The sequence below is a fragment of the Callithrix jacchus genome, chromosome 10 (genome assembly GCF_049354715.1).
Source record: "Callithrix jacchus isolate 240 chromosome 10, calJac240_pri, whole genome shotgun sequence".
NCBI classification, from domain to species: Eukaryota; Metazoa; Chordata; class Mammalia; order Primates; family Cebidae; genus Callithrix; species Callithrix jacchus.
This window is the reverse complement of record NC_133511.1, coordinates 18317943-18340852: the sequence shown is the minus strand read 5'-3', so window position 1 is coordinate 18340852 and position 22910 is coordinate 18317943. Positions and strand designations below refer to the sequence as shown.

General features: G+C 50.7%; 2 protein-coding genes across 53 annotated transcripts in view; one reads left to right on the top strand and one right to left on the bottom strand.

Moving 5' to 3' along the window:
* The first annotated feature begins 207 nt into the window (after positions 1-207).
* On the top strand, positions 208-22495 carry TREH (trehalase). Of its 3 annotated transcripts, XM_035264790.3 has the most exons (16): positions 208-321; positions 6053-6116; positions 15084-15184; positions 15312-15456; positions 15538-15625; positions 16795-16895; positions 17052-17144; positions 17272-17388; positions 17499-17621; positions 17867-17916; positions 18051-18245; positions 19132-19349; positions 19629-19740; positions 20093-20205; positions 20442-20495; positions 20739-22495. In XM_035264790.3, exons 2-16 carry the CDS (start codon positions 6103-6105, stop codon positions 20889-20891), a joined length of 1677 nt encoding a protein of 558 aa, XP_035120681.3. In that variant the 5' UTR covers positions 208-321; positions 6053-6102; the 3' UTR covers positions 20892-22495. The 3 variants fall into 3 exon arrangements, 2 of the variants coding, with proteins under 2 accessions (XP_035120681.3, XP_002754508.4); XM_002754462.6 differs by lacking the exon at positions 6053-6116; XR_013523074.1 differs by lacking the exons at positions 6053-6116; positions 20739-22495 and having other exon boundaries at positions 19629-20205; positions 20442-20478.
* The window catches only part of PHLDB1 (pleckstrin homology like domain family B member 1), a 51912-nt gene continuing 50162 nt past the window's right edge, over positions 21161-22910 (bottom strand). For all 50 annotated transcript variants that reach the window (XM_035264767.3, XM_078339622.1, XM_078339623.1 and 47 more), the window contains one exon: positions 21161-22493. In XM_035264767.3, coding sequence (XP_035120658.3) covers positions 22353-22493 — 141 coding nt within the window. In that variant the 3' untranslated portion in view covers positions 21161-22352. The remainder of the gene's footprint in view (positions 22494-22910) is intronic.

Below are 22910 nucleotides of genomic sequence, written 5' to 3'. Positions count from 1 at the left end.
CAGCTGGGACTGTGAAATAGAAGAGGCAAAGTAGAAGGAGGTGGGGGTGGCCACTGTGCCCTGAGAGCAGGAGGGGCGAGCGGGCCACACGAAGACCAAGCACATGTCTCCTCAGGTGACCACACCTCGAAGGCTGGACTTTGGCTGACTTGGACAGGCAGGCAAGCCAGGCTGTGCCCAGAAAGCCCAAGGTGCCCGGGCTTGCTCAGTCATAGTCACAGCCACTGCCACCATGCCAGGGAGGACCTGGGAGCTGTGCCTGCTGCTGCTGCTGGGGCTGGGGCTGAGGTCCCAGGAAGCCCTACCCCCACCCTGTGAGAGGTAGGGGTGTGGGGAGGGCAGTGGGGAAGGATGGCAATAAGAGGGAGGCTGGGATGAGATCTCAGGCTCTGGGGTCAGCACTTCAGAGGGGAAGAAAGAGAATATAAAGGAAGGAAAGAGTAGGGAAGAGAAGAAAACGAGGATTCCTATGTAGCAGGCTCTGTGCTGGGCACTGGGCCTGCAGTCCTATTTTTGTTAGAGTCTTGCTCTGTTGTCCAGGTGAAATGCACGATCTTCACTCACTGCAGCCTAGACTTCCTGGGTTCAAGAGATTTTGCTGTCTCTGCCTCCTGAGTAGCTGGGATCACAAGAGTGCACTACCACAACTGGCTAATTTTTTCTGTATTTTTAGTAGACGGGGTTTCACCATGTTGGCCAGGCTGGCCTCAAACTCCTGACCTTAAGTGATCCACCTGCATCGGCCTCCCAAAGTGCTGGGGTTACAAGCATGAGCCCCTGTGTCCGGCCAGGACCTGCAGTGCTGACACCAGGTGCAGCTGCCTGAGCCTGGTCTGAGCTCCAAGAGCCTGCTGACCAAAGCCCACTCTCCCTCCCTCTCCTCCTCCATACTGATCCTTGAGCTATGCAGTCTTCTCAGGATTGTTCTAGCAAACTTTCTGCTCCAGCTCCCTAGCCTGGGTATGAGAGACGGCCTAAGGGCCTGAACACAGCACCCTGGCTTAAGCCCTGACCCTAAAACTCTCTCTGTGACCCAAGGCAGGTCAAAGCTCTTTCCTGAGCCTGAGTCTCCGTCACCAGGGACGGAGATGAGCCAGCCTATCCTGCCTCCTGGACTCAGGCAATGTCCACCCTTCATTCCACATGGATTTATGGAGCTGTGGCCACATCAGTCACTTTACCAGCTCCTGCAAGAACAATAATAAGAGAAGCAAAACAGGAACAGAAGCACTGTTTGAAGTAGAGCGAAGTTAGGGACCTGCTGGTGCGGGTGAACAGAGGGTGTATTAGTGAAGATAGGGAGGGCGGGGCACAGTGGCTCACACCTGTAATCCCAATACTTTGGGCGGCCAAGACAGGCAGATCACCTGAGGTAAGGAGTTCGAGACCAACATGGTGAAGCCCCACCTCTACTAAAAATAAAACATTAGCCAAGTGTGGTGTCACATGCCCGTAGTCCCAGGTACTTGGGAGGCTGAGACAGGAGAATCACTTGAACCCAGGAGACAGAGGTTGCAGTGAGCCGAGATTGTGCCACTGCACTCTAGCCTGAATGACAAGAGTGAGACTCCATCCCCCCACCAAAAAAAGCTTGAAATGTTTTGGGTGGGGGCGTGAAAAAAGAAAAAAAAGAGAAGATAGGGAGGAAAGGTATCTCTGAGGAGGTGACGTGTGAGCAGAATTGTGGCAGGAACCATCGCTGAGCTGATCTTGGAGAGGACAGTCCAGGCATGGAGACGGCCATGCAGAGGCCCTGAGGCACTGTTCAGGGATTGGGAAGACGGCCTGTGTGACTGGGGCAAGTGGGAACAGGTCCAGGGAGAGCAGGGCTCCAGGCAAGAGGGTCAGGTCTGGGCTTGGGCTCCAGTGCCTGGACTAGGGACAGAGAGAAGGGGTTCAATAGGGGTGTGCGTTACAGGGAGGGGTGATGGTACTTGCCCATGACAACTTCGGAGTATAGAGGCGGAAAGTGTGCCTGGGGTAATTAATAGCTTTTGTCCTGAGCAATTGTAATGAGGACTTCAGAGAGGCTGGGTGCTCCAGTGTTTTTTCAAGTATTAGGCTGATTTGCCAAATGTAGGAGAAGATGACTTTATTGGTGTTCCAAGACCAACCTCAGGCCAGTGACTTACTAATACTTCCCAAATGGTTATAGCATGATTATGGTTTCTTATGGTGAAAGGATAAAGCCATCAGGTAAAATATTGTAGGGCCCAGTCCAGGAGAAAATAAGCTCAATCTTCCAGTTTTTCCTCTTCCAATGGATTTATATGGACAGCATGGAAATGGTTTTTCCAGCAATGGTGTGTGACTGCGCACATGAAGTACTGCCAACCAAGGAAGCTGACCTGAGTCTTGGTGTCCAGTGTTTTTATTGGAGGTCAGTGGTGGAAGCATGGACTACCCATGTGGCTGACCTCAGTTACTCACTCTCCAGGTCTCCAGAGGTCAAACTGTTACTGGGTGGCCAAAGGCCCCTGCCACAAATCACATTACTAGCATCAAATATCTGGCATGGCCCAAGGCCTCAGAAAAACAAAGACTTACCAGGCAGCATATTTCAGTAATTTGAATCTTATCTCTCAGGGCTGGTCACGGGCCAGAACTTTCTCTGAAACGTGCAGGGTTTGAACACGGCAGACCTGCTGAGTCAGTCGTTTCGTGCACAAGCCACTTCTCCACTTCTTGTATAATGAAGAATTTGTTTTGTCTTTGTCTTGGATTCCTCCAAGGTACCTCTAAGTTCTTGGAATCTCTGAAGTCTAGCTCTATTGCCCAGGCTGGAATGCAATGGTGAGATCTTGGCTCACTGCAACTTCTGCCTCCAGGGTTCAAGTGATTCTCCTGCCTCAACCTCCCAAGGAGCTGCAGCTAGAGGCATGCGCCACCATGCCTGGCTAATTTTTGTATTTTTAGTAGAGATGGAGTTTCTCCACGTTGGTCAGGCTGGTGTCAAACTCTCAACCTTAAGTGATCCTCCCGCCTTGGCCTCCCAAAGTGCTGGGATTACAGGCGTGAACTACCGCACCCGGCGGCACTTTTATATTCTCTCAATCTCACTGTAGTGCCCAGTAGGGCTTCAGCAGGCGCTTTTGGTACCACAGTGCAGGAATAGAGGTTGTCATTCCACTGACCAGAATCTAAGCCTGGTCCATCTTTTACTTTCAGTTTGGCTATTAGAGATAAAAATCTATAGAGATTGTATATTTGCTTTTCTTCTAAGTAGCATACACTTCCTTATGCACATGGGTTAACTCCCCAGAAGTTAGATATCAGTCATCTCTGAGTTCCGTCGGTCACTTTGACCTCGAATAACTGACTGCAGTGTGACTGCGCTTCACACCGTGGGTGACCCTGTAGCCACTCAAGAATGAAAGGTTTCTCATCCTCTGCCCTTTCGTCTTTTCTTTTCCCAACGCACACGTTTCAGTGAGTCAGGGTCATTCTAGTAAATCCACATTTTCTGACACGAACTGCAATACTGCAGTTTAATCCTGGCACTAACCATCGGGAGTTAGTGCAGAACCCACACCCAGGTTCAGGGCACAGTCCTGAGTGAGACGGCCTTACCTCTGACACCAGCCACAAGTTTGGGGGTCTCCAGGCCGCCTGCACTTCTAACCAAGTGACTATAAATTGAGGGGTTCCCATAACCCTTTCAGATTTGATAATTTGCTAGAACAACTCACAGGACTCAGAAAAGCTTATGGTTATACTTAGGGATATAGCTTTATTATAAGAATACAAGCCAGGGTGAGCCAAATGAAGGGCCACATGGGGCAAGGTCTAGAGGGGCCTGAATGCAGAGCTTCTGTGTCCTTTCTCCATGGACCAGGATGTTTCTCCTCCTAGCTCATCAATGTGTTCACCAACCAGGACTTGGTATTTTTTTTGTTTTATTTGCTTGTTTGTTGACACAGGGTCTCACTCTGGGCTCACTCCAGCCCAGGCTGGAGTGCAGTGGTGCAATCTCAAATCACTGCAACCTCTGCCTTCCAGGTTCAACCAATTCTCGTGTCTTAGCCCCCTGAGTAGCTGGGATTATAGGCATGTACCACCATGCCACGCTAATTTTTGGCATTTTTAGTAGAGACAGGGTTTGTTTGTTTTTTTACCATGTTGGCCAAGCTGGTCTCAAACTCCCGACATCAAGTGATCTGCCTGCCTCAGCCTCCCAAAATGCTGGGATTACAGGCGTGAGCCACTGTGGAGGGAAATTCTGTCTCAAAAAAAAAAAAAAAAAAGGAAAGAAAAAAGAATATAAAAATGCAAGAGTCAACAGGATTAAAGTGAAAGTTTGGATGAAAAGTTGAATGTTGGACCAGCCACAGTGGCTCATGCCTGTAATGCCAGCACTTTGGGTGGCTGAGGCAGGCAGATCAACTGAGCTTGGGAGTTCAAGACCAGCCTGACCAACATGGTAAAACCCCATCTCTACTAAAAATACAAAATTAGCTGCGTGTGGTGGTGCATGCCTTTAATCCCAGCTACTCAGGAGGCTGAGGCAGGGAATCTCCTGAACCCGGGAGGCAGAGGTTGCAATGAGCCGAGATTGTGCCACTGCACTCCAGCCTGGACAACAAGAGCGAAACTGTCTCAAGAAAAAGAAAGCAAGAAAAGTTGAATGTTTAAGCGATCTTTATGTGAAGCAGTTGCCTCTCCTTCAGCTGAATGTTTTACGGGAATGAATATCATGTCTGACTGGGAAACAGTTCCACTACCTAGCATTGTAAAACCAAAACCTGCTGGTGTTGCCTTATTGGGGGCACAGATGAGAATCCGAGGTTAATGGGATTAAAGGGAATGTTTGGGAAAAAATGGAATGTGCTTCACCAGCTTTCATGTGGAGTGGTTGCTTCTCTTCTCCCTGAATATATTACAGGGATGGATATTGTATCTGACCAGGAAACATTTCCACTCCCTAGTATTGTAAAACAGAAGGCATGGAAATCCACTCATCAAGCAATATTTCATTTTTTTTTTTTAGAGCCGGGGTTTCACCATGTTGGTCAGGTTGGTCTCGAACTTCTGACCTAGTGATCCACCCGCCTCAGCCTTCCAAAGTACTGGGATTACAGGCGTGAGCCACCGTGCCCAGCCCTCGAGCAATATTGATTGGACATTCCAAAAGGGACAAATAAGATTGCCCAAGTCCACACAGATTACTAGCCTTCTCTGGAGCATAGACTGGACTTTATAGCAAAAGCCTTAGAGCACCTCCTGAGACTTTGAACTAGAGAATTTCCATGTGAGAGGTAATTATTAGCTTGCTATCAGGCATTATTTGAAATTGCCCCTATGACTGAAGGATGTAAGATAATCTTGAAACCTAAAATACCTATAATATCTTGGGTGATGTTGGAGAAATGCTCTCAGAGAGTGGGCAGGGCCCAGAAGAGTTCCATAATGAAATGGAAATGGCTGGATGCAGGAACAGGCTCCTAGGGGAAGGCAGAGTTATTCAGTATATTTAAGAGCAGGTAGACTCCTTTCCCCTAGGACTGACTTTGGATCCACTCAAGGAGTTGTTAGATTCTATTGCCAACAGGACGGTGACCTATTGACAGCTCTCGATTGACCAACAAAGACCGTTTGGTTTATGGACGGCAGTCCCAAGGTGAATGAACAGACTACTGTTTGGAAGGTTGTCATTCTGATCCAAGGCAAAAACAAATCAGCTCTGTGGGCTGAGCTGCATGCTGTTTAGGTTCTTACTAGCTCTTGGACCATGGCCAATGGCCTGGCCAGATGGTCAGGCAGAAGCACAATGGGAACCTTGTCTATATGGAAATCACAACAGGAATTTTAGAGTGCATTAAAGCAGGATATGTTGATGTCCATTAGACGAACCCCTTTCCAGGGTCAGAAAGTAAGTGGGGCAGCAAGCAGGCATCCATCCCTGTGTGCTCACTTGAGGTGGCCACCTGTGTTCATGAAATGAATGGACATTGGGGGGCAGCAGCCATGCAGAGAGGGGCTGAATCTAGACCTAGTCATCTTGTTCCCCCCGAGGCACAAAATGCCAGTATGTATTTTTCTGTCTCCCAAAAAGATAAAGACTGCACATGGCTGTGGAAGATTACCTTGGAGGGAAGGCCCCGCATGCAGCTGGCAAGGTGAGCTGATGCTGGTAGGCCTGGAGGCCACAGATGGGTCCTGACAAGAGTAGACACTGGTTCTGAACTGGGCTTTGCTTGACCAGTGGTAGATGCAAACGCCCAAAACACCGACCCTGTCAAAGGGTCAGAACAAAAGATACTCCACCAATTTGAACCACTGAGTTACCTTTGTTCAGATCAAGAAACACTTTCATCTTCAGAGTACTGGTTCAATAGAGAATTGGAAAGGGCAGTTGAAGCATGTGCTGCCTAAAACAGCAGGGAATAAGGGTATGAAAGGCTGGCTTACACGCCTACACAAGCATGTGCCCACACTCAACGTAAGGGGGTTCAAGGGGGCTCATTGCCCCCTATTAGATTCTTTTGCTTTTCTGGAAGTTATTAGGGAAGAGGGGCCAGGGGACGATGACCAGCAATTCTTCCCATGTGATACGACTATACCATTTTCTTTCTTCCTCACATCAACTAAACTTTCTTTTTTCCACCTGATTCAGTGGTTCCAGTAAGTCCCAGTGGTCCCAGGACTGCGGATACATAGGATAAGAGTAGTTCACACCACAGTTCCAGTGCTGTGGTGTTCTGTGGGGTTCTGTGTCTTACTGTTACCAGTGAGTTTTGTGCCTTCAGGTGATCTCTTTTTTTTTTTTTTTTTTTTTGAGGTGAAGTCTCACTCTGTTACCCAGGCAATGGTGCAATGGCGCCATCGCAGCTCACTGCCACCTCCATCTCCCAGGTTCAAGTGATTCTCATGCCTCAGCCTCCCAAGTAACTAAGATTACAGGCATGCTTCCACGCCAAGCTAATTTTATGTATTTTTAGCAGAGATGGGGTTTCACCATGTTGGCCAGGCTGGTCTCAAACTCCCGTCCTCAAGTGATCCGCCTGCCTCAGCCTCCCAAATTGCATGAGCCACTGCGCCCAGCAATCATTAACTTTTTTTTTGAGATAGGGTCTCACTCTGTCACCCAGGCTGAAGTGCAGTGGTGGGATCTCAGCTCACTGCAACCTCCATCTCCCCAGTTCAAGCAATTCTCCCATTTCAGCCTCCTGAGCAGGTGGGACTACAAGTGCGTGTCATCATACCTGGCTACTTTTTTTGTATTTTTTGGTAGACACAGATTTTACCATGTTGGTCGGGCTGGTCTCGAACTCCTCAAGTGTTCCTCCCACCTTGGCCTCCCAAAGTGCTGGGATTACAGGCATGAGCCACCTCGCCCGGCCCAGGTGATTTCTGATTGCGCATTAACATCCCTTTCTTTCTGATCAAAGTACACTACACTTCTTGTAGGATAGGTCTGGTATTGATGACATCCTTCAGCTTTTGCTTTCTGGGAAAGTCTTTTATTTCTCCTTCATGGTTGAAGGATATTTTCACCAGATATACTATTCTAGAGTAAAAGGTTTTTTTCTTCAGCACTTTAAATATGTCAGGCCATTCTCTCCTGGATGTAGGCTTTCCACTGAGAAGTCTGCTGCCAGACTTACTGGAACTCCATTGTATATTATTTGTTTCATTACTCTTGCTGCTTTTAGGATCCGTTCCTTATCCTTGACCTTTGGGAGTTTGATTATTAATGCCTTGAAGTAGACTTCTTTGGCTTAAATCTGCTTGGTGACCTATAACCTCCTTGTTCTGGATATTGATATCTTTCTCTAGGTTTGGGAAGTTCTCTGTTATTACCCCTTCAAATAAACTTTCTGTCCCTATCTCTTTCTCTGCCTCCTCTTTAAGTCCCATAACTCTTAGATTTGCCATTTTGAGGCATTTTGATTGTATTTTCTTTTCTTTTTTTTTTTTTGAGACGGAGTTTCACTCTTGTTACCCAGGCTGGAGTGCAATGGTGCAATCTCAGCTCACTGCAACCTCTGCCTCTTGGGTTCAAGCAATTCTCCTGCCTCAGCCTCCCGAGTAGCTGGGACTACAGGCTTGAGCCACCATGCCTAGATAATATTTGTATTTTTAGTACAGTAGAGACGGGGTTTCACCATATTGACCAGGATGGTCTTGATCTCTTGCCCTCATGATCCACCCGCCTGGGCCTCCCAAAGTGCTGGGATTATAGGCGTGAGCCACCATGCCTGGCCCATTTCGTTTGTATTTTCTAAACCCTATAGGCATGCTTGCGTTTTATTCCTTTTTCTCTTGTCTTCTCTGATTGTGTATCTTCAAATAGCCTGTGTCAAGCTCACTAATTATTTCTTCTGCTTGATCAATTCTGCTATTAAAGGACTCTGATGCATTCTTCAGTATGCCAATTGCATTTTTCAGCTCTAAGGTTTCTTGCTTGATTCTTTTCAATTATTTTAATCTCTTGGTTAAATTTATCTGCTAGAATTCTGAATTAGGACTGCAGATACAAATTCAAGAGGCAGGAATTATTCCTAAGCAAGAAAATGTGACTATATTCTTAAACTTTTGGCCAGGCACAGTGGCTCACACCTATAATCCCAGCACTTTGGGAGGCCAAGGCTGGTGGATCACAAAGTCAGGAGTTTGAGACCAGCCTAGCCAACATGGTGAAACCCTGTCTCTAATAGAAATACAAAAATTAGCCGGGCATGGTGGCATGCTTCTGTAATCCCAGTCACCCGGGAGGCTGAGTCGGGAGAATCGCTTGAACCTGGGAGGTGGAGGCTGCAGTGATCCAAGACTGTGCCATTGCACTCCAGCCTGGGAGACTAGAGCAAGACTCTGTCTCAAAAATAAAATAAAATAAAAACAACTTTTATGTGAGAATTCTTAAGGGTCTGATGGGGCATGTTGTGCCACCACCTCATCTAGCAGAAATGGGGCTAACAATGAATACAAATACATTGCCTGCTGCTCAAGATAGCTTACTAGTTCTGTACCTATGTAAGCCAGCCCTATATGAGTGGGAGTGAACTAAAGGAGAAGCATTTACAAGACAAGTGTTTCTACCTGCAATCTGGATAAACACAGTGGCCTAACCCAATGTCCTTTCCAAAGGTGGGAACGTTTGGGTATAAATTGAGAGCGAGGTGTGGTAGTGGGGAATAAATGAGTAAATCAATGCATTAATGAGAAATGAAATGAGGGAAGTACACTTTTACATTAACACTTAGAAAGAATGTCAGAGAAAAGATATGTCCTCTTAGTACAATTATACTTGATGCCTGAAAGGGGGAAGCCATATTTTTGCCAAGACCACTCCTGCTTTGGAACCTGACAAGATCAAAAAGGAACCTGCAAGCCTGAGTGGCCTGATAGTGGGAGACATTTTGTCATATGATCTGGTGATGAACTGGACTAATTGTTAATGTCAATGGGACTCTAGTAATGTGTGAACATCTTTTGACTCTTAGTTTTCAGGTTATAGCTGAAGTGCAATATGATAAAACACTGGCATTGCTGGCAAGATTATAATACTAATATTCAGGGTCACATGTACTGGAAAATTGAGCTAAAAGCTTCCCATCTCCACTTCCACACTAGTTCCTGTAAATTTTCAGTATACGCATGTTGATATGATTTCTTTATCTGTTACAAAAATGCTATACCAAATGCAGTTGCTCAGGAAAGTATAATTGTTTTGCTACAAGGGATCTACGGGTAAAGGCTAGGGACTGGACTGTTGTATAATAAAAAGATTTGTCTGTTCTTTGACCCAGGTTGCTGAGAAGTAACTTCTAAGCTCTTGGAATTTCTCAAATGATAGGTGTGTCTGTATTCATGGTGAGGCTTTAGATAGATTATACTAACTAGCTGACTCAGGACGAGGATTGGACATGCCAGAAAGACCAAACTGTGTGTGTGGAGAGGTGGGGTTTTAAGCCAAGCGATATCAGCTCGAACTCTCAATCTCTGGGTAGGGGAGTAGAACTGGATATTGATTTCTTTTTTCTTTTTTTTGAGACTGAGTCTTACTCTGTTGTCCAGGCTAGAGTGAAGTGGCATGATCTCGGCTCACTGCAACCTCCACCTCCCTGGTTCAAGCAATTCTCGTGCCTCAGCCTCCCAATTAGCTGGGATTACAGGCGCCTGCCACTACGCCCAGCTAATTTTTTTGTATTTTCAGTAGAGACCATGTTTCACCATGTTGGCCAGGCTGGTCTTGAACTCCTGACCTCAGGTGATTCACCTGCCTCGGCCTCCGGGATTACAGGTGTGAGCCACTGCACTCAGCCTGGAGATTGATTTCTTTCTTTTTTTTAATGTTTTTAATTTTGTTTTTTTTTTTTTAGAGGGAGTTTTACTCTTGTTGCTCAGGCTGGAATGCAATCGTGCAATCTCGGCTCATCACAACCTCCGCCTCCCGAGTTCAAGCGATTCTCCTGCTCAGCCTCCCGAGTAGCTGGGACTACAGGCACGCGCCACCATGCCCAGCTAATTTTTTGTATTTTTAGTAGAGACGGGGTCTCACCATGTTGATCAGACTGGTCTCAAACTCCCGACCTCAGGTGATCCACCAGCTTCAGCCTCCCAAAGTGCGGGGATTACAGGCTTGAGCCACCGTGCCCGGCTAGTTTTATTTTTTTTTAATGTGTCTTCATCTGGTTTTGGTATCAGAGTAATACTGTCTTCATAGAATGAGTTTGGAAGTCCTTCCTCTTCCTCTAATACATCTTTTTCTCAAAATGCTTCTCCTTGTTAAAAGTAAATTTGTAGGCCAGGTGTGGTGTCTCACACCTGTAATCCCAGCACTTTGGGAAGCCAAGGCAGCCAGATCATCTGAGGTCAGGAGTTGGAGACCAGCTTGGCCAACATGGTGAAACCTTGCCTCTAATAAAATATAAAAATTAGCCAGGCGTGGTGGCACATACCTGTAATCTCAGCTACTCGGGAGGCTGAGGCATGAGAATTGCTTGAACCTGGGAGGCAGAGGTTGTATGAGCTGAGATTGTGCCACTGCACTCCAGCCTGGGTGACAGAGTAAGACTCAGTCTCAAATAAATAAATAAATAAATAAATTTGTTAGGGATAAAAGGCTTGAAAGCAGAAAAAAAAAGTATTAATAAATTCAGCTTGTCTGTGATGAGGGACTCTATCTCCTTTAGAGCCTTTTCTATCTCATGGGCCAATGTTTATTCTACCATGTATACTGTTGCGATTTTGTATTAAAGGACTGAGGGCAGTTAGGATACATGTTTTGTACCCGGAATTTGTGAGTTCCCCATACTGGGGTTAGATGGGTGGTCATCACACCTAGGTGTAGTTAGTTTGACAATGCCAGAAGGCCTCCCATAGCCTTCCTTGTCTCAGCATGGGGCTGTTCCCAGGAGTATTTGGACATATCATGGGTTGTCTACTGCTTTAATATTATAAGAAACCCATTAGGGCTGGGCATGCTGACCCACGCCTGTAATCTCAACACTTTGGGAGGCCAAGCCATGAGGATCATCACTTGAACCCAGGAGTTCAAGACCAGCCTGAGCAACATACTGAGACCCTGTCTCTACAAAAACTTGAAAAATTATTAGCTGGGCATGCTGGCATGTGCCTGTCTGTAGTCCCAGCTACTCAGGAGGCTGAGGTGGGAGAATCACTTGGGCCTGGGAGATCGAGTTTGCAGTCAGCTGTGATTGCACCACTGCCCTCCAGCCTGGGTGACAGAACAAGCCTTTGTCTAAAAAAATTTTTTTAAACACATTTTTTTTTCTATTCTGTTTCACAGCTTTTCATCCACAAAAACAAGTGTGATCTGCATTTGTGTGTGGAGCTCATTGTGACAGGCTGTCTTGTCATGCTGCTGCTATATTTCATTCATTTTAACCGGAGACCTTTCTAAGCATTCAGTGATCAAGGTTTACAGTTACACAGTGATTAGTCTGCCGGGAGTTGTAAATCACACAACCGGAAGGCCCCAAAATGAGAAGTTCCTGGAAATTCTTTCCCAAATGGTATCCTTTGTAGTAGATGTCACCTGAAAACTAAGAGTCCAAAGTCTGACACGTGGCCAGAGTTACATTCATTGTCAGCAATTAATGCAGCTCATCATTGTATCATATGGCCAAATCTCAGAGCAGTGCCACTCAGGTTTGCAGGCTGCCGTTTGACCTTGCCAGGTCCCAAAAGCGGGAGTCGTCTTGGCAAATGCGTGGCTTCCCCCTTTCAGGCATCTGGTATAATCATGTTAAGAGACAATCTTATTCTCTTGTTTCAAGTCTCTCCAGGCACCAGTGGGATATTGGATCTCCCTCATTGCATAACCCATGTGCTCATTCCTTTACTCTCAGCTACTATGTCTCTTCCTCACCATCTGTCATTGATTTTTTTTTTTTTTTTTTTGAGATGGAGTCTCACTCCATTGCCCAAGATGGAGTGCAGTGGTGCGATATCAGCTCACTGCAACCTCCGCCTCCTGGGTTCAAGTAATTCTCCTGCCTCAGCCTCCCAAGTAGCTAGGATTGCAGGCACCCATCACACCAAGCTAATTTTTGTATTTTTAGTAGAAACAGCGTTTTACCATGTTGGCCAGGATGGTCTCTAACTCCTGACCTCAAGTGATCCACCTACTTCAGCCTCCCAAAGTGCTGGGATTACAGGCGTGAGCCACTGTGCTTGTTTTTTGTTTTGTTTTGTTTTGTTTTGTTTTAAAGACAGAGTCTTGCTCTGTCTCCCAGGCTGGAGTTCAGTGGCATGATCTCGGCTCATTGCAACCTCCGCCTCCTGGGTTCTCCTAACTCAGCCTTCCAAGTAGCTGGGATTACAGGCATGTGCCACCATGCCTGGCTAATTTTTGTAGTTTTAGTAGATGGGTTTCGCCATGTTAGCCAGGCTAGTCTTAAACTCCTGACCTCAAGTGATCCACCCGTCTCAGCTTCCCAGAGTTCTAGGATTACAGGTGTGAGCCACTGAGCCCGGCTAGAGCACACACTTTTGAAGGTGTGTAAGCCATCCCTTCATGCTTTTATCTCCCCAACTTTAGACAGCAAATGTTTCAACTATCGGTTCCAATTCTCTACCTAAGTGCTACTCTCAGGGTGTATGCAACACCATATGTGCATTTAATGCGGTATTGCTTGGCCCATTGTTGGATACTAGGAGCTGTCAATTGTGTGCTTTGATCTGAAGAAATGTAACTTGGTGGTCCACATTGGTACAGTACTTTCTGTTCTAATATAGCATCTTGCAGTATTTTGCACATTTGCATCTATAACTGGATATGCAAAGCCACTTTAATGTGCCCCTTAAATTTCCATAAGGTAGGCTGTGAGTGGTGGCACATGCTTGTAATCCCAACACTTTGGGAGGCCAAGGTAGGTGGATCATGAGGTCAGGAGATTCAAGACCATCCCAGCTAACAAGGTGAAACCCCATCTCTACTAAAAATACAAAAAATCAGCCAGGTGTGGTGGCATGTACCTGTAGTCCCAGCTACCCAGGAGACTGAGACAGGAAAATTGCTTGAACCCAGCAGGTGGAGGTTGCAGTGAGCTGAGATCATGCCACTGCACTCCAGCCTGGGTGAAAAAGTGAGACCCTGTCACAAAAAAAAAAAAAAAAAGAAAAAATTTCCATAGGGTTATACCCCGGGTGGGCCTCCCTTTAATAATTCGGTTTTTCATAGCCCATCTGCCAGGCCATTGGCTACTGCCACGAGTCAGTAAAAATCCAAACACAGGGCCTTTTACCATTCGTGTCTTCAAGGCTTCTTCCTCTTCTTTTTTTTTTTTTTGAGACAGTCTCACTCTGTCACCCAGGCTGGAGCACAGTGGTGCAATCTCAGCTCACTGCAACCTCCGTTTCCCAAGCTAAAGCGATTCTCATGCCTCAGCCTCATAAGTAGCTGAGACTACAAGCACGTGCCACCATACCCAGCTAACTTTTGTATTTTTAGTAGAGATGAGGTTTCCTCATGTTGGCCAGGATGGTTTCGATCTCCTGACCTCGTGATCCACCCGCCTCGGCCTCCCAAAGTGCTGGGATTACAGGTGTGAGCCACCACGCCCGGCCATCATTTGAGTCTTCTATTACTGCAAGGAAAACAGCATGTAATTCAGTCCACTGAGCTGATTTGTTCCTACCTTCTTCAAAGATTTTCTATCCTCAGTCAGAGTGCAAAGGCCTTCCAAATAAGATCCTGTCTGTCTACCCATACACCAAGCAGCTTTTTCTTGTTCAACCAAGAGCCGTTCATAGGACCCCTCCTATGTGGCACTAGGATCCATCAGCTCCTTGGTGTTTCCAAAGTTGGCCCTAGGGAGAAGGAGGCTTCCGGCTCATGAATACCATCAGCACCTCCTTGCATTCCCTGAGCAGCACATTCCTGAATAAACCATTTCCATTTTATTCGGGAACTCTCCTGGGCACTGCCTTTGTCTCAGAGCATTCCTCTGACATCACCCAAGATATTATGGGTATTTCAGGTTTCAGGATGATTTTGCGTCCTGCCGTCATGGAGGCAGTTTCAGGAAACACCCAAGGGCCAGTTAGTAATTGTCTCTCAAATGGCCTAGACCACACACTGCGCCTGGAAGTGTCCTGACCCAGTCTCAACCATCACCACTGAGTGCACCTCACCTAATAGAATTGAACCTATGTTTTGATTCAGCAGTTTAGAAACACACTTCGTGTGGACTCTAGAAAGGGACATTTCAGAACCTCCCAGGCTTCTGCCATAAGCCCTTCCAATCAAGTCTACACAGGGCCATTGTGCAGAGAATTGGCCACAGCAGTATTCCAGCTTCTAACACGTCACTGATTAAAGTGTTAACCTCCCTTCGTCCACTAGCTATTCTACACCATCTCAAATTAGCAACCAGTGTGGGCTCAGGCAGTTGGACAGGTACGTTACTGCACAAAGACCCTGCTTGCTCCCACAGCCCTGTATGTCACTCCAACCCACAAACTCCTATCCGCCCCCCGACACACACAGAGCCTTTGTCCAGCCACGGAACATGCCCTGACCAGACTGCCACAGACTCTAGCCTTCTCTTCTGTCCTGATGAGGCAGTAGGCGGGGGTAGTGGTGACTTGACCTGCTCCTGTCCCTATCTCTGCAGTGAGATTTACTGCCACGGGGAGCTCCTGCACCAAGTTCAAATGGCTAAGCTCTACCAGGATGACAAGGAGTTCGTGGACATGCCACTGTCTGTAGCTCCAGGTGAAGCACCTAGGGCTGAACCGCCTCTCCAAAGAAGGCAGGGGGGCAAGAGCAAGCAGAGAGGCCCCTGTGATCAGGGAGTGGCTTGTGACACCTTGCTGACTCCTCGCTGCTGCCTGCTCTCCAGAACAAGTCCTGCAGACCTTCACTGAGCTGTCCCGGAGCCACAATCACAGCATCCCCAGAGAGCAGCTGCAGGCGTTTGTCCAAGAACACTTCCAGGCCAAGGGGCAGGAGCTGCAGCCCTGGACCCCTACAGACTGGAAAGACAGGTATGACTCTGGGCGTGGAACAAGAGAGGGTCCCTTCCAACTGAGCTGCCTCCCTGAACCCTGTGGGGCCTGTTTTTCCAGCCCCCAGTTTCTGCAGAAGATTTCAGATGGCAAACTGCGTGCCTGGGCAGAGCAGCTGCACCAGCTCTGGAAGAAGCTGGGAAAGAAGGTATCAGTGTCCTGGGACCGGCCAAGGGGGCTGGAGAGAGGAATGTGCCTGGGGCCCACAGGGACTCCAGAGCACAGATCAGCTTTCTTTTCCTCAGAAACCAGTCCCTGGCCCCTCGGTCCTCAAATAGAAACCCTCTAGAAAGAAATTCTGAGGGCTGGACACCATGGCTCACACCTGTAATCCCAGCACTCTGGGAGGACAAAGTGGGCGGATCAGGAGGACAGGAGATCAAGGCCAATCTGGCCAACATGGTGAAGCCCCATCTCTACTAAAAATACAAAAATTAGCCAGACATGGTGACAGGTGCCTGTAGCCCCAGCTACTCGGGAGGTTGAGGCAGGAGAATCACTTGAACTTGGGAGGTGGAGATTGCAGTGAGCCAAGATCATGCCATTGCCCTCCAGCCTGGGGGACAGAGTAAGACTCCGTCTCAAAAAACAAACAAATAAAAAACAAAACTTCTGAGGTCAGAAAGGCAGCATTTACATCTAAAGCCTCACCTCCTCCAGGAAGGCTCCCCAGCCTCCCCAGGAAACCCCAGCCTGCCACCTCCAGGCTGCCCAGCACTGCCTCTGGCATCAGTGGGTAGATGTTCACTGCCTGCTGCACTCTCTGCTTCCCTGAGCTCCTGGGCCAGACCTCCATCTCAGGAGGAATCAGTGGTACTGCTGCGCGGGGCCGGGCCCTGTGCTCAGGTCCATCCTGTTTGCTCATCCACATCCCCTCACCTGGGGAAAGGGTTTGGGTTTTTATCCCCACCTGGCTCAGAGAATGGGGATGATGAATCAATCCTCTGGGCCTGGCTTGGGGGTGACAGCAGGGATGGGGAGTAGAGAGGAAATGGGGGGCTGGCACCCTCCTCATCCACCCAGCCTCCCCTGGGTCTTCATAATGACCACTGCTTGGTGGACACCTGCCTGGTGCCTGGGCTTCTACCCAGCATCAAGTTGAGCCAGGAATCCTGAGGCCAGCAGGTGAGAGGTGAGGACCCCAAGGCTCCCAGCGGCCAGGCCTTGATCATACGGCTGAGCAGCAGTGGAGCAGACCTGAACCTGACTGCCTGTCTCCAAACCCTGTGGCTCCCGGGGCCTCAGATCCCCAAGCCACCTGAATACTCTGCTTCCATGGGGATTCTAGGCTCCCCTTGCCTTCTCTCCTGACTCCAGATGAAGCCAGAGGTTCTCAGCCACCCTGAGCGGTTCTCTCTCATCTACTCAGACCATCCCTTCATTGTGCCTGGTGGTCGCTTTGTTGAGTTCTACTACTGGTGAGCACCCAGTTCCGAGAGGCCAGGGGGCCTGTGGACTGGGAGTGGTGGAGAACCCAGGGCCAGCAGGGTGTTGAGCAGGGCAGGGTGCCCCACTGGCTGGTGTGCTGGGTAGAGGGAGGCAGTAGGGTGGTGCTTGAGCTGCCCTTTCCCCAGGGACTCCTACTGGGTCATGGAGGGTCTGCTCCTGTCGGAGATGACTGAGACGGTGAAGGACATGCTGCAGAACTTCCTGGACCTGGTGAAAACGTGAGAGGGGTCGGGCACCTCCAGACTAGGTGGGGAGGAGAGGCAGGCATGCCACGGGCCTGGAGCTGCATTGCCTTGGTGCCAGTTGCTGGGCAGAGGGCATCTCAGCAGGCCTTCCCCTTGGCAGCTACGGGCATGTCCCCAATGGCGGGCGCGTGTACTACCTGCAGCGGAGCCAGCCCCCACTCTTGACCCTCATGATGGATCGCTACCTGACTCACACCAATGACACCGCCTTCCTGCAGTGGGTACCGCCCTCCCCGTGCTGCTCTGCAGACCCACCCACCCTTCGGACCTCTCTGGGCTGGGGATGGGCAGCACGCCTGGGCTGACATGCTACCCTCTTCACTCCAGGGAGAACATTGAGACGCTAGCCTTGGAATTGGACTTTTGGACCAAGAACAGGACTGTCTCTGTGAGCGCGGGAGGAAAAAACTATCTCCTGAATCGCTATTATGTCCCTTATGGGGGACCCAGGTGAGGAACTGCAACAGCCCACCCCTCAATCTCTTACCTGCTCAGTCTGGTTTGAGCGTCACAATGCTCTGGGCTGGAGGAGGAGTGACTTAGCCTGGCCTCTCAGATGGTGACATCAAGAGCCCTCTGCAATCCTAGGCTGTGGGGCCCAAGGGCAGCTGGATCAAGGTGGCTCAGCCTCCTCTTGACCACAGAGGGGCTTAGCAGCTACCAGTGCCAGGCTGCCCACCTCCCCTCTTTGCCAGGCCAGAGTCCTACAGCAAAGACGCAGAGTTGGCCAACACCTTGCCGGAAGGTGAGCAGCGGCAGCACAAGGGAGGGCTGGGGACAGGGCGGCTGCACAACTGCTGTGTCAGGCTCTGGTCCCCTGTCAACGGCTGCCTTATCCTGCAGCCGGGACTGGCTGGGTTCCCTGCTCTGTCCTCACAGGAGACCGGGAGGCTCTGTGGGCTGAGCTCAAGGCTGGGGCTGAGTCTGGCTGGGACTTCTCTTCACGCTGGCTCATCGGAGGCCCAAACCCCAGCTCGCTTAGCAGCATCCAAACCAGCAAACTTGTGCCTGTTGACCTGAATGCCTTCCTATGTCAAGCAGAAGAGCTGATGAGCAACTTCTACTCCAGGCTGGGTGAGCACCCCAGGAGGGAAGGGGAATCGGGGAGCTTGGTTGCCTGCCTCAGGCTTGGCAATAGAACTGGAAATAGGACCCTGGGATGACAGACCTTCAGCAACCCAGCCTGTCGAGCCCTGCCCTAGTGGAAGCCTGCACTCGCATTTGTGTACCAGACAAGAGGAGGAATGGAGCCCACCCTGATCTCCCTCTTCCTCCCTTTCTTTTTTTTGAAATGGAGTTTCACTCTTGTTGCCCAGGCTGGAGTGCAATGGCGAAATCTCGGCTCACTGCAACCTCCACCTCCCAGGTTCAAGCGATTCTCCTGCCTCAGCCTCCCAAGTAGCTGGGATTATAGGCATGCGCCACCACACCCGGCCAATTTTTGTATTTTTAGTAGAGATGGGTTTCACAACGTTGGTCAGGCTTGTCTCAAACTTCTGACCTCGAGATCCACCTGCCTCGGCCTCCCAAAGTGCTGGAATTACAGACCTGAGTCACCGCACACAGCTCCCCTCCCTTTCTTACTGTGAGACTCTCTAGGGTCTGTGAGTGGAACCCTAGTCCACATATCCAAAATCCTTCCCTCCCTCTCCCTCAGACAGCTGCCCTTGACCCCCTGAGAGCTAGGGGAATCCACACAGCCCATGTACTTGGGATAGACCCTGGGGACAGATCAGCTTCAGTCGTTCCCTGGGAGCAGGGCGGGGACGTGTGCTCAGGAAATGCCAGGACCTAAAGGCCTGAAATGTGCTGGGCTCCAGGTGGGCACATCCCCTTGGTCATCAGGGTGTCTCAGCTCTTGCAGAGAAACACAAAGGGAGGAGGTCCAGCTAGAGCCATGAAAGGCCTGGGGCCGGCACGCAGGCCCCGGCTGCTGGGACTAAAGGCAGCGCTGTCCCAGGGAACGAATCCCAGGCCGTGAAGTACAGAACTCTGCGGGCGCAACGCTTGGCCGCCCTGAACACAGTCCTGTGGGATGAGGAGGCCGGTGCCTGGTTCGACTACGACCTTGAGAACAAGAAGAAGAACAGGGAGTTTTACCCATCCAACCTTACTCCACTCTGGGCCGGGTGTTTCTCTGACCCTGGCGTGGCGGACAAGGCTCTGAAATACCTGGAGGTGAGGGCACAGCAGGTGGCTCTGACCCACTACAGGCAGCACCGCCCCCTCCTGACCCTGAGCAGGATCTGCAGGGGAGGCCGCTCTGGTTGTGCCCCTTGTCCCAGCTTGCGGGTCCCGCCGAAGCCACCGGGGGGCAGCTGTGAGCCAAGAGGAGAAGGGCCAGGAAGCCAAGAAGAGAAGGGCCAGGAAGGGGACATCTGGCTTCCTGCGGGGCCCAGCGTCCTGGCTCCCAGTCCAGCCCCACCCAGAGTCATGGGAATGTCTGGAATCTTCTAGGACAGCCAGATCCTGACTTACCAGTATGGGATCCCGACCTCTCTCCAGAAGACAGGCCAGCAGTGGGACTTCCCCAATGCCTGGGCCCCCCTGCAGGACCTGGTCATCAGAGGTAGGGAGGCAGGGCTGGGCATAGCCCAGGGCCCTCCTCAGGGTGTAGAGGTGGGCCTCCCAGGTGCTGGGGAGGCATGAACAAAAGACACAGGCCCCTTGTCCTCTCTCTTGCTCCTCTGCTCTCCTGGTCTCCACTTGGCAAACATTTATGTCCACCCGACCTGTCTAGTGCAATCAGTCCTGTTCACCCTTCAAACTAGGGCCCTCAATTAAGGGCAGTTTGGCCCATGGTCTCATGAAGGAGGTCTTAGGGCCAGGCCTCTTTCCCTCCTTGGAGAGAGTAGGGTGCAGCCTGTGCTCTGTCTGGGATGGGGAATTGGAGGTTGAGTCCTAACTGCGATGGGGTCTAGGCCTGGCCAAGGCAGCTTTACCTCGGGCCCAGGAAGTGGCTTTCCAGCTGGCTCAGAATTGGATCCGAACCAACTTTGATGTCTACTCACAAAAGTCAGCCATGTATGAGAAGGTGAGTTGGTCCAAGCCCTCCCTGTGCCCCTCAGGACATCCCCATGCTGAGGCTAGAGGGTCAGCCTTGGCAGGGCCCAGGGAGCTGGCACAGTGGCAGCATCCACTGGCCACGCCTGGGCACTGCAGGGGCTGCTGGGCAGACAGAGCAGCCCCAGGAGCTCTGGTTGTTTGTTGTCCCTGGGGTTGGGTGGGGTGGGGCAGTGCCTGACCTACAGACTACTCTCTTGTCCCCAGTATGACATCAGCAACGGTGGACAGCCCGGTGGGGGAGGGGAGTATGAAGTTCAGGTGAGCAGACCTGGTGTGGACTGGCCAATGCCCTATAGGGAACTCCTGGGCTCTGCTGCCCATGCCCCCAGCCCCACACCCCAATGTGCTCACCTGCACGTGGGCCAGAGGAGGAGCTGACTGGGGCTCCCTGGTGCCTCTGGGGCTAGGCAGGGCCAGTGTCCCTGGGGAGAGCGCCCACAACCCCCACCAAGGGTTTGGGGCTTCCTCAGAGACTTGACCCCACTGCCCTGCCTTTCCCAGGAGGGCTTTGGCTGGACCAATGGCGTGGTCCTGATGCTGCTGGACCGCTACGGTGACCGGCTGACCTCAGGGGCCCAGCTGGCTTTCCTGGAGCCCCACTGCCTGGCAGCTGCCCTTTTGCCCAGCTTCCTGCTCAGCCTCCTGCCACAGTGACAGCCCTCCTCACCTGACACCAGCACCTGCCCCATTAAACCTCTGCACCAGTTCCTGCCTTCTCCTGCCTCTTCATGCCCTCCTGCCTCCCAGCCTGTCCTCTGATCAGAGTGAAGTGGGGGGCAGGGTCATGACCTGTAGGTCATGGGTTGGGGTCTACCTCCCTCCTGGAACCTTGAATAGGGTGGCAGTCCTGCTCTGGGGGAAGACCTAGCCCTCCTGCCCCAGGTGCCCCAGTGCCATGCCCCACACCTCTGACCTTCCACACATTTCCGTAGTCCAAAGGCTTTATTGTTCTGCTGAATGCTTACAAATACTGAAAACCCCCAGCCTGGGCCCAGGCAACCAAGGGCTCAGTGCTGGGAAGGAGAGCAGGGGAAGTGGGCTTAGTGTTAAGGCGTGAAGGGCGAGGCCAGACAGCTGGAGGCCTGGTCCTCCACTCTCCATTTCCATCACCCTTGGGAGGCTGAAGGAAGGGTGGCAGCACCACAGGCCCTTCCCCTCTGCTGCATCCTCTCCTGCTCAGGCTTTCCCTCTAGCAGCATCAGAGCAACCCTCTTTCCCTGTCAGAAACTCAACCCTGTGCAGAATTCCAACCATAACCCTTCCAGCTTCCTCTCCCAGCTGCATCACTCCTCTGTTCCCTACATCCCCCGGCTTCATCCCTTCTGGCTCTAAGCAAGGCACCAGTGGAAGGGAGAGGGCTGGACTGGGGGTCTGGCAGGCTGTGCATCAGGGCTGAAGACACAGGCAGGGGTCAGGGAGCAGGTATTTGGTCCCCTCCCCCAGCATGAGATGCCCAGGGGCCTGGGCTGGAGAGATGATGGCATGTACCTTCAGATGGCCCACAGCTGAAGCAGTGGGCTGGGCCACAGAGCGGCAGCAATTAGTATGTAACCAGGGGAATGAAGCAGTCGCTATGGTAACCATGGGGATGGGTCTGCAACTAGAGAATGGAGCTAGGACCTCAATGATGATACTTGAGATCTCTGGCCCTTGAGCAAGGTAATAAAAAATATAAGGGAAGGGAGAACAATGGGGCAGAGCGGGGTTTGAGAAGTGGGAAGTGGGCCGCCTGAGCTATCACCCCACTCTGGATGTGGCTCTGCTCAGCCCCCAAGGCCCCTGGCAAAGGGGTCTGAGGCAGGAGGGGATCTTTGGCAGCTTATGGTACCATAATTTGTCTTTTAGAAAAGAGAAAACAGGCTGGGGAGAGGTGTCAGGTCAGAGCTGAGGCCCTCTCTGTGACAGCTCCTCAGCCCTGGCTGGGCCCAGGGCAGGACCCTGTAGGGTTACTGCAAGTTCTGGGCTCTGAGGAGGCAGCAGCCACCTCCACTTTTCTTCTGGCTGGTTCTTCAGGAGGCCAGAGCCCAGAAACTCACAGGATCAAGCTCCTTATAGAATATTAAAGTCTTCTTACATAAAAGCCCCAGTTGTGCTCTGCCAGGAGGCCCACGGCAGTTAGTTCATGAACTGAGTGTAGCCCTCAGCCCCTGTGACGATGACATCCATCCAGATGCGCATGGCCTCTGCAGACGGGGCCACCATGTAGTACAGCCGGTCATGGGTCTTCACGCAGAACGTGAGAGCTGGGTTCGGGCTCTGCCAAGGGAAGAGAGGAAGGTCTAAGATGGGGCTCACCCATGCCCAGGAATATTCTCACCTGCCTCCCTATCGGCCCTTTCCCTTCCCAGCCCCCAGGAAGCCCTGGAGCTTCAGGCTGAGTCCTAAATAGGCCCAGAGCCTAGTCCCCACCAGTCAATGTGAGCCAGGCTGAAATGCTCCCTTCTCACACCACAGCAGTCCTGGGCTCTCTAAGTTCCCTGGACCCTGATGGAGCTATACCCTGATAAGGGGGGTACTGGTCCTTGGCAACCCCAGGTTCAAAAGTGAGTATCAAGAGGATCAGACGCAAAGGGCTGTTCCAATGAAGACTGGAGTTTCCTCTCAGCAAAATAGGGGCAGACAGAAAAAGCTACAAGCAGGCCCCGGTACCCCAGAGGAGCAGAGATCAGGGCT